Source organism: Glycine soja, chromosome 6 (genome assembly GCF_004193775.1).
Source record: "Glycine soja cultivar W05 chromosome 6, ASM419377v2, whole genome shotgun sequence".
NCBI lineage: Eukaryota > Viridiplantae > Streptophyta > Magnoliopsida > Fabales > Fabaceae > Glycine > Glycine soja.
This window is the reverse complement of record NC_041007.1, coordinates 45,548,377-45,559,127: the sequence shown is the minus strand read 5'-3', so window position 1 is coordinate 45,559,127 and position 10,751 is coordinate 45,548,377. Positions and strand designations below refer to the sequence as shown.

General features: G+C 37.1%; 1 protein-coding gene across 1 annotated transcript; it reads left to right on the top strand.

Annotated features, from left to right (window-relative positions):
- Positions 1-6,785: 6,785 nt before the first annotated feature.
- Positions 6,786-8,945, top strand: LOC114416356. The gene has a single exon (XM_028381218.1). The coding sequence runs from the start codon at positions 6,786-6,788 to the stop codon at positions 8,943-8,945; it is 2,160 nt and encodes a 719-aa protein (XP_028237019.1).
- Positions 8,946-10,751: the final 1,806 nt, after the last annotated feature.

The window sequence follows — 10,751 nt, the reverse complement described above, 5'->3', positions numbered from 1 at the left end:
CTGAACTCAATTAAAAGAAAAAAATTGGGTTAGTTCAAACAATAAATTTAGTTTAAATTTTAAAATTATAAATCCAGCTTATTTTTAGTTTTTTTTTTCTCCTTAAAATAAATAACTGGGCCAAACACTTTTTATACAAAAGAGGTTAAAAGAACGTGTAGTTTTTTTTTATATGAAAAATTATTAGAATAAGTAGCTTATAAAAAAGCTAATGAGAGGAGCTTATTATAAGCTTAATCGGAGCTTAATTTTATTAAAGGACCCTTATTCGATTCCCGTCATAGTATTATTTTCTTACTTTGTTTCTTTTTTCACTTTACCTTATATGTTTTTTTAAAAGCTTACCTTATATGTTCAGATCCTTGAAAATTTTATAGCTTGTAAACTACCCTAACTGCCTTACGTACATTTTACACTCTTTGTTTGTCTCTCTCCACGAGTCTGGTCTCATTTATTAATTATTATTATAATAATAATTATTATTATTTAAAGTAATAATAATATAACAGAAACTTATTTTTGTTTAAGTAATAGTAATTTATTTTTCTTATAATTCAATTAATTTTATTAATGTAAATAAACTTTTCTATTAAACAAGATGACTACATGAAAATAAAATTTTAAAGTTTTTTTTTTACCAAACAACTTTTACCTTAAAAGAAACTTTTAAGCTAAAAAAAAAAAGAAAATCACCAAACAACTTCAACTTTTTATTTTAAGTTCTTATTTTAAACATTTACTTTTAAATAGCTTTTAAGCCAATCAAAAGTTGGGCCAAACATACCGATAGAATATGATCCGAACCAATTTGAGCTTATACTATTTTAATTTCTTTATATATGTTGTGTAATTTTATAATTATTATGTTGTGTAATTCTATAGTTATGACTTTGAAACTGTCAACTTTCTTTCATTTTATCACAATTTTCTATTTTATTTTTTGTATTTATTTTTTTTTGCTTTCTTTTATTATAGTTTCCATTTTATTTTATTAATATGCATACTGATCTAACCCCGTCTAACCTAAATACGATTAAATTGGTTTTATTGTAAAAGAAATCGAAAAATCCAAATCAACACAATCGATTAAAATTAATCGGTTTGGAACCCTGAATTTGACTCAACTTATAAATTTAGTAACTCGATGCCCACCCTCATGAGTAATTGCTATTATTCTGGTTACTAAATAATCAAAATGATTTTCTAATAATGAATACCTATTTTCTTTTAAAGAGAATAGTTTAGTAAATTATAACTTTCATTTTCTTAAAATAGCTAAAATGTTCCTAATAAAAAGTTGGTGAAAGTACGTTAGTAAACTTATATATAGAGATTTGTTAATGTGCATTTATCTATATTTTAGAAAAAAATATTCTTCGTTCTATTTTCAATTCGATTTTTTTTTTCTTTTATTATTTTGGTACATAAACAAACATTTTACTCATCATATAAGTGAATTATTTCATATGCAGTACTGGCTGCTGAAGCATGCAAAACCCTATCTATATCAGCAAATGGACAAAATGCCAATATAATAGTCTCTAAATTTCCAAACCATGTAGACGATAGAGTATATATATATATATATATATATATATATATATATATATTCATTTGGGAGCCGTTCACTTAATTAAGGAGACATGGATTTTAGAAAGAGTTCAATCGTGTAGCACCCTTGTTTTTTAAAACTAATTTCAGCATAAAGTACGACAGGTTTATAGTTTCTACATTTCCATATTCAAGTCAAATTAAAGACTATGTAGAGAATATTAGAAACAAAATTATTTATTCAAGCTTTCAACTAACTTGAGCTTTTAGGAAAAATGACATTTTTTTTCTCTCTTTAAATGTTTCCAAATTCCAACTGCAGACTCGCGCGCCACCTTTTCTTTTTCTCTTTGGATCTTTCAAAGTCTTTTATATAGATGACAAATTAATTTAGTAGTATGCTTTTCTACTTTAATTCCCCACACTAAACGTCGAAAACTAGAATGTATTTGATACAACAATGTCTACAAGCTAGGTATAGATGTGACACAAATTGCCTCACCTTGCTGCGTAAAGTTTCACAGCTATAGTTATACATTTAGTCAGAATAATTTTTAGAAAATGTAATAATTATAAATAAAAATTATACAATCATATATATAGATATTAATATTGCTTGTTAAGTATATCCTTCAAGTGTTACGTTTATCTTTCGTCAAAGAGGGTCTGTGGGGTCTAACGGGAAGATCAATGGTTAATGACTATGTATATATACCAATTTTAGGGGTGCACATATTTATTCACCATTGATTTCTTTTCCTTGTATTCTCTTTAACGGTACCCCTGGTACCCTTTTCTAATAATAAAACTTTTTGGCAGTTCCAAAAAAAAAAAAAAATCTTTCTTCTTCTAAATAACTGGTTATTCAAGAGAGTGAAGGAGAGTCAACCTGTGGCATCTTGGTAACAACTAACATGTTGATCATGGATTCGACTTCCAAAATAATCTCTTTGTATATACAAGAATAATATTGCGTACAATGATTCTTCCTCTTACCTTGCATAATGGAATTTTTGGCTTTGGCATTGGCATTGGCATTGGAGTACATTAGTTTTAGTTTTTAATCAAGAAAGTGAAGGTTTCACAAGCACGTACTGCATGCAGACTTTTCAAATTTTTTTTACAGTTCAATCCATTTTTTTTATAACAAACATCATTACATTTCTTGCTTTGTTTAACCTTAATTAATTAAGAAATAAGATACTGAAATGATATTTCTTAAGTATGATTTCTGTTGGATTTTAATATTTTGTCTTGTACAAATAGAAAATACCACGGAATCCTTAGCTACAAAAATTAAGGATTCGCTTATATGGTTGATGTCTATATGCATGTGTTGTATGAAAACATGTTGCTTGAAGATTGTGAAAGTAAATCCTATCTTTTTTATTCTCTGACGACTTAGAAGTCATATTGCCACACTGCGAAATATTTCTTTGATGGGAATACTTCAGTTGTCCTTTTGTAGCTGTATGCAGTATATGTAAACCACCATGTTGGATCTTACATAATAACGATTATTTATGAAACCGTCTCAAAAGTTTAGACTTTCAACAACTTCGATTTCAAAAAATAGTGTTTGAATATACATTATAACCATCGTGAAATATCATTTTTGCAGTAGTGATTATCAAATATGAAAATGCATAAAGTCAGCAGTAATTGTATTTGAAATTTTTAATTTTCATAGCCATTTATGGGAAAACTATCCTTTTACACTCTTTGGGTGTAACATTAAACATAGAAATTATATATATATATATATATAACTGGATTTTTTTTTACAGCAGACAATCAATTCATTTTCCATCAACAGAATTGTAAACACAATGAGTTATATACTCACTATGGCTACTAACCAAAAATATACTCTTTATGGATTGATGCTATTCTCATGCAGCTGCAGAAGAAAGTGCAGATTGGCATATTCGGTGATACATGAGATTCATACTTTATTATGCCGTGATTGGAAGTTTTTGTTTGAAGTGGTGCCTCGTGACGCAAATAATGTGGAACTTTGTGTTGGAGTCTTTAGCTTTGAATTTGTCCTATATGTAGTTCTGTCTTTATTACTCAATAGTAAATACACAAAAAAGAAAAAAAGTTCCTCACTACTTGGGTTGTATTCCAAAATATACCCCCCTAGTAAACCCGAAAATGATAGTTGGATCACGGGTATTAAGATGATAAGAGGCAGCTGCTTCCTGCACCACATTTTTTGCATTATTATAGTCTTTATTAATTTTTATATGACATGTAATTGATTGTTATTAATTCTTATTCTTAAATTAAAAAATTTGAGTACATGTCATGTAAAACTTTGAGTACATAATAATCCTAGATCACATAATATTTCACGGTCGTTACAACATATCATGCAAGTTAGTTAAGTAATTAACTTCTGGTTAATTATTTCTAAAACTCAGATATACTAAGCAGCATTTTAAATGGAAATGGTAAAGTGATGAGGAAAGATTCATATGCTGGCAAAGCTAAAGATGTTATGGAGCTTCTTGAGGCCTCACATTTGGTTTTAGAAGGAGAAAATATCTTGAATGAGGCCAAAACTTGGGCAATAAATTCTCTCAAGGAGGCCTTATTTCATAGTTCGATCCATCTGCATCAACCAACACCCTAATTTGGTTATTGAAAGAATGGTCCATGCCTTGGAGCTTCCTTCCCATGGGAGAGTACCATATGGTTTGAGGTTAAATGGCACATCAAGCAATACAAAATTGAGAAATACATGGACCCAATTTTACTTGAATTGGATACATTAAATTTCAACATGATTCAGGCCAAACTTCAAATGGAGGTCTAGGAATTATCCAGGTATATATATTTTGAACCACCAAAAAAAATTGTAGCAAAAAATTATAAGGCTGCTAATTAAATACTAATTAGTATTTTTAATTTGTCATTTAGATGGTGGGAGAATCTTGGCATAAAAGAAGACTTGAGCTTAGCAAGAAATAGGTTGGTTGAAAGCTTCTTGTGTGCAGCAGGAGTTGCTTTTGAGCCGAACTATACATCTGGTAGGAAATGGCTCACCAAAGTGATTATTTTCGTGTTAGTCATTGATGATGTTTATGATATATACGCCTCATTTGAAGAGTTGAAACCGTTCACAATGACGTTTGAGAGGTTTGTTTATTTCCAAGATAGAGTAAGATTAGTTATTGTTAACATATATGCTATATGTTATATTATTATTTGTTAACATGTCAAAGTATGCCTCACATAGAGATTGACAGAGATCCCCAGCATATTAGGTGATGGTCCAAAACTACTTTATTTATCTTTTTACTGTCAAAAGTACTATATAATTTCTCCAGAAATTAAATAGGATATAATATTGGTATATGGTATAAAATATGTTATATTTTTAAATTTTTTAAGATAATATAAAAATAAAAAATATACTTACACGAACCCTCTGAATTAGACTGTAATTCAATCCTCATAATTTTGTTTCTACGTATTTTGTGTTTAAAGTTAGAGGATTGTGTATCTTTCGATTGTAATGTGATTATTATAATTTAATTTCTATGTACTTTGTGTTTGAGGGGAGGATTGTATATCTTCCGAAATCCAATCCATTTAACAACAAATTGATAGGTTGGATACCAATCTGATCACCGCTAGGATGCTGGACACATTATAATATTAACGTGGATGTAACCACATATCAAGATCCTCGAGAGTATGATATAATATTTTAATACGCTTAATTGACTATGATATCGGAATATCGGAGGCAACATAATAGTTGGCTAACATAAAAGATTTTCACCTTGACCTAGGACAAGATATTAATTAGCAATACACTTCATTTAATTTTCTGGATTAGGTCAACTTAACTTTTCTAAAACAATATATAAGAAAATAGAATACTATATATATATATATATATATATATATATATATATATATATATATATATATATATATATATATGACACAGATGGGATGAGAAAGATCTTGAAGAGCTTCCAGAGTACATCAGAATTTGTGTTCATGCACTTAAAGACGTCAGAAATGAAATTGCTTATGAAATTTTGTTTCTACGTATGTTGTCAGAAATGAAATTACCTTACCTAAAGAAAGTGGTAGTGGTATTGTTAATGACTGCTCCCTCCGTTCATTTTTACCTGACTTTTAAGGTTATTATTATATAAAAATTAAGAAATATAATAAATTTTCTTAATTTTAATAAAATAATTGTAAAGTTTTTTAGCTTTACCTTTTTCTTTTTCCAATCCACAATAAATACATGAATAAATTAATTAAAGATTATGAGATAAGTGAGGATATAATTAATAAAATAATAATTAATGTGATCATGAATTTTGTAAGAAACAAATAAGTAAGAAAACAAATTCTCAAAAAGTCAACAATTAAAAAGAAATGGAGGTAGTAATTATTAATTTATTATAACCCACTAGTACTGATCTTTGTTTCTACAAACTCGATCAAATCAGTATAAAAACCATATATAGAAACTAATTAAGGAATTCAAAATCTATTAGTTGATTATGATAATTAAGTTCCATCCCGTCTTAATAAATTTTACAGTGGATAGACTTTTGCAAAGCATTATACGTGGAAGCAAAGTGGTCTAGCATGGGATATATTCCATCGTTGCAAGAATATTTAAGCAATGTTTGGATTTCATGATCTTCGGGGCCAGTGATTCTACGATCCATTCATATTTTGTCGCAAAGAATCAAGTAACGGATATGGAAGATTTTCTACCCACATATGAGGATTTGGTCTACAATGTATGTTATGAACAGAGAAGCTTCAATCAGGGACAACAGAGACATAGCAGCAAACACGGAAGGTGAACTTACAGAAAATGGGGTGCAGAAGGAACCAATAGTCAAAAGAAAGGTCAAAAAGCCCACTTATTTGAAAGATTTCATCTGAAGGTATCCAATGGAAATTGCCAGCTCACAAGATCCTCCACAATCCTCCTGCGGATGCTGCGTATCTGAGAGAAAAAGCATCCATAACAGAAATTAGTTAGATTCCTAGGATTATACCAATTCTAGAAGAAACTATTCCTTCCTAGGATCTATAAATATTATGTAAATAACAGAAGGATGAATAAGAAAAAGCTGGAATTTCTCCTTATCTCTGAAACCTCTAAAATTCCCTTCTATTCTCTGGAGGAGCTGAACCTCTAAATCAGCAGCGTTCATAACATTGGTGCTCTCGTTTCCGCTGCCACCATGACCGGTCCACACGATTCATCAGCGCCCAACCTGGAATCCATCCTCACCCGTCTCACAGATACTATGCAGACCATGAACCTCAAACTTGACGAACTGCTTCATCGTCCGACCTCATTCCCTTCTCCGCAACCTGAACCACCTCCGCCCTCCCCTGTTCCTGCCACACAACATAAAATGAAATTAGAGGTTCCCAGATTTGATGGAACAGAACCTTTAGGTTGGATATTCAAAATCAATCAGTATTTCGAATATCATGGAACCCCTGAGCGAGACCGTCTTACCATAGCTTCTTTTTATATGGAGGGCCGGGCACTTGCTTGGTTCCAATGGATGTCAAGCAATGCCCAGTTTACCTCATGGCCTGGATTCTTACAAGCCCTGCAAACCAGATTTGCTCCGTCACAATACGAAGACCCAACAGGTGTTTTATTTAAGTTGACACAGAAGGGGTCAGTCAATCAGTACCTTTCGGAATTCGAGGACCTCGCGAACAGGGTCATCGGACTGCCATCTCCGTTCCTGCTGAGCTGCTTCATTTCCGGTCTCAACCCGGAGATTCGTCGGGAGGTCCAAGCTCATCAGCCCCTCACCCTGGTCCAGGCCGCGGGCCTCGCAAAGCTTCAGGAAGAAAAGATTTCTGACAACCGCCTTTCCTCACGCCCTCGCGCACCACCTCCGCAACCTAACCCCCTTCGTGTTCTTCCTGCTTCCGCTGAACCTCGTCAAACCCTTCCCCCTTTGCTTCCGGCCCCTCCACGCCCTACCCCGCCTATTATGAAACGTCTCACGCCGGAGGAGCTAACCTCACGCCGTGAGCGTGGGTTATGCTTCACCTGCGATGAACGTTACCATCGCGGCCATCGCTGCGCCGCTAGGGCTTTCCTCTTAGTGACTGAAGAAGAGGACCCCTCAGACTCTAAAATAGACCCCCCTGACCCGCCACCTGACCCGCCTCATGAACCCGACCCATTTCAGGCCCAAATAAGCCTTAATTCATTTTCGGGCCACCTGGCACCTGAGGCTTTGCGTATGGTGGGGCTCATGGCTGACCACCGTGTGGTGCTGCTCATTGACGGCGGCAACACCCACAACTTCGTGCAACCAGTATTAGTGACCCAATTGGGCCTTCCCTGCCGCCGTATTTCACCATTGCGCGTAATGGTTGGCAATGGCCAACACTTGGATTGCGCTTGCATCTGCGAAGGTGTTTCCATCATGATTCAGGACGTCATGTTCACCATGGACTTACACGTACTACCTATTGTCGGCGCCAACGTGGTCTTGGGAGTCCAGTGGCTCAAGACCCTGGGCCCCATTCTCACTGACTACGGGTCTCTGCGGATGCAATTCTTTCATCAAAATCAGTTAATAGAATTAAAAGGGGAGAACACGAATGACTCCGGGATCATCACTCACCATCAACTCCGGCGACTTTGCCGGACACAGACCCAAGCCTCTTATTTCCGTATTGCGCTCATCACCGACAACCCTGAACCTCCACCACCACACACCTTACCCCCAGAAATCCAAGCCTTACTTATACGTTTCTCGACCCTATTTCAGAACCCCTCCGGCTTACCTCCTAACCGTGACACCGACCACCATATCCACCTCCTTCCCCACACCAATCCCGTGAATGTCCGTCCGTATAGATATCCCCATTACCAGAAGAAGGAGATAGAGCAGCAAGTCAATGATATGTTACAAAAAGGACTCATCAGACCAAGTACAAGTCCTTTTTCATCCCCCGTTCTCCTCGTCCGCAAGACCGACGGCTCTTGGAGATTCTGCGTTGATTACAGAGCTCTTAACGCCGTCACGGTTCGTGACCGGTTTCCGATTCCGACAATTGATGAATTGTTGGACGAATTGGGTGGTGCTCAGTACTTCTCTAAGCTTGATTTACTTCAAGGATATCACCAAATACGCATGCACGACCCCGATATACCTAAGACTGCTTTCAGAACCCACCATGGACATTACGAATTCAAAGTAATGCCATTTGGGCTCTGCAATGCACCAAGTTCCTTTCAGGCCACCATGAATAGCATATTCCGACAGCACCTCCGCCACTTTATCATCGTTTTCTTCGATGATATCTTGGTGTATAGCACTTCATTCGAGGCTCATCTTCACCATTTGACAATTACTTTCTAGGTCCTGCTTGACCATAATTTTGTTCTTAAATTTTCTAAATGTTCCTTTGCGCAGAAACAGGTTGAATATCTTGGCCATGTTGTGTCTCATAAGGGGGTTGAACCAGTAGCCTCTAAAATTGAAGCTATTCGACAATGGCCGACACCACGCTCGGCTAAAGCTGTCAAGAGTTTTCTCGGACTTGCCGGGTTTTATCGGCGATTTATCCGCCACTATGCCACCATCGCCGCCCCTTTAGTTCGACTAACTACGACGGACGCTTTTGCCTGGACCCCCCAGACTCAAGACGCTTTTGATCAGTTGAAGACGGCCCTGTCTACCGCTCCGGTCTTAGCTCTCCCGGACTTCACGTCCCCATTCACTGTGGAGACTGACGCTTCCGGTAGTGGCATGGGAGCCGTGCTCACCCAGAAAGGCCACCCTGTGGTGTTTTTCAGCAAACCGTTCCCTCCCAAACTCGCAGTGGCTTCCACCTATGTACGAGAGCTAGTTGCCATAACTACCGCGGTAAAACGGTGGCGGCAATACCTGTTAGGACAACGTTTCATCATCATCACGGACCACCGCAGTCTCAAGGAATTACTCACCCAAGTAATTCAAACTCCCGAGCAACATAAGTACTTGGCTCGACTTTTGGGATATGATTATGTGATTCAGTTCCGTTCAGGACACCAAAACAAGGTCGCCGATGCCTTGTCCCGACAACGGGAACCAGTACCCTCCCAATGCTTAATTCTTTTTGTTCCTTCTCTGACCTTCCTGGATGAATTACGACGCCAATTAGAAGCTCACCCTGAGTTCTGCCGCCGGAAACAGGAAATTAGGGACACACCTGATAATCATCCTGCATTCTCCATTACCCAGGATTTGCTTTTAACAGGTGGGCGCATTTGGCTTCCTAGGGACCTCCCAATCACGACCACATTACTTCAGGAATATCATACTACTCCAACCGGGGGTCATGCGGGAGTCACAAAGACACTGGCCCGAATTTCCGAGAATTTCACTTGGTCTGGTCTCAGGGAGGATGTCAAGCAATTCGTGGCCAACTGCTTTGATTGCCAAGTCACTAAATACCAGACACAAAGGGTTGCCGGGCTACTATGTCCCTTACCGGTGCCCCATCGGCCCTGGGAGGACCTTTCGTTAGACTTTATTGTAGGGTTGCCGGCGTATCATGGAAACACTACAATCCTTGTGGTGGTGGACCGTTTTTCGAAAGGGATTCACCTGGGAATGTTACCAACATCCCACACAGCTCATATGGTGGCATCTTTGTTCATTGACATGGTGGTCAAAATACATGGGGTCCCTCGTAGCTTGGTTTCCGATAGGGACCCCCTCTTTATTAGCCGATTTTGGCAAGAGCTGTTCAAAGCTAGTGGTACTCATTTACGCATGAGCTCTGCGTATCATCCCCAGAGCGATGGGCAAACGGAAGTGCTTAACAGGGTAGTGGAGCAGTATCTCAGAGCATTTGTCCGTCGGCGACCCAATAGGTGGGGAAAACTGTTGCCATGGATTGAGTGGTCCCATAACACGTCGTGGAATGCCGGCACGGGAACAACACCATATGAGGTCACTTTTGGCAAGAAGCCCTTCAATTTCCCTGAGTATATCACATGGTCTTCCAATGTTGAAGCAGTGGAGCATTTACTGACTGACCGAGATGCTACCTTCCAGACGATTCGCAAGAAACTCCTTAAGGCGCAGGAGATTATGAAGAGGCAAGCTGATAGTAAGAGACGCGATACCCAACATCAGATAGGCGATTGGGTTCTCCTTCGTCTTCGTCCTCTCTGGCAG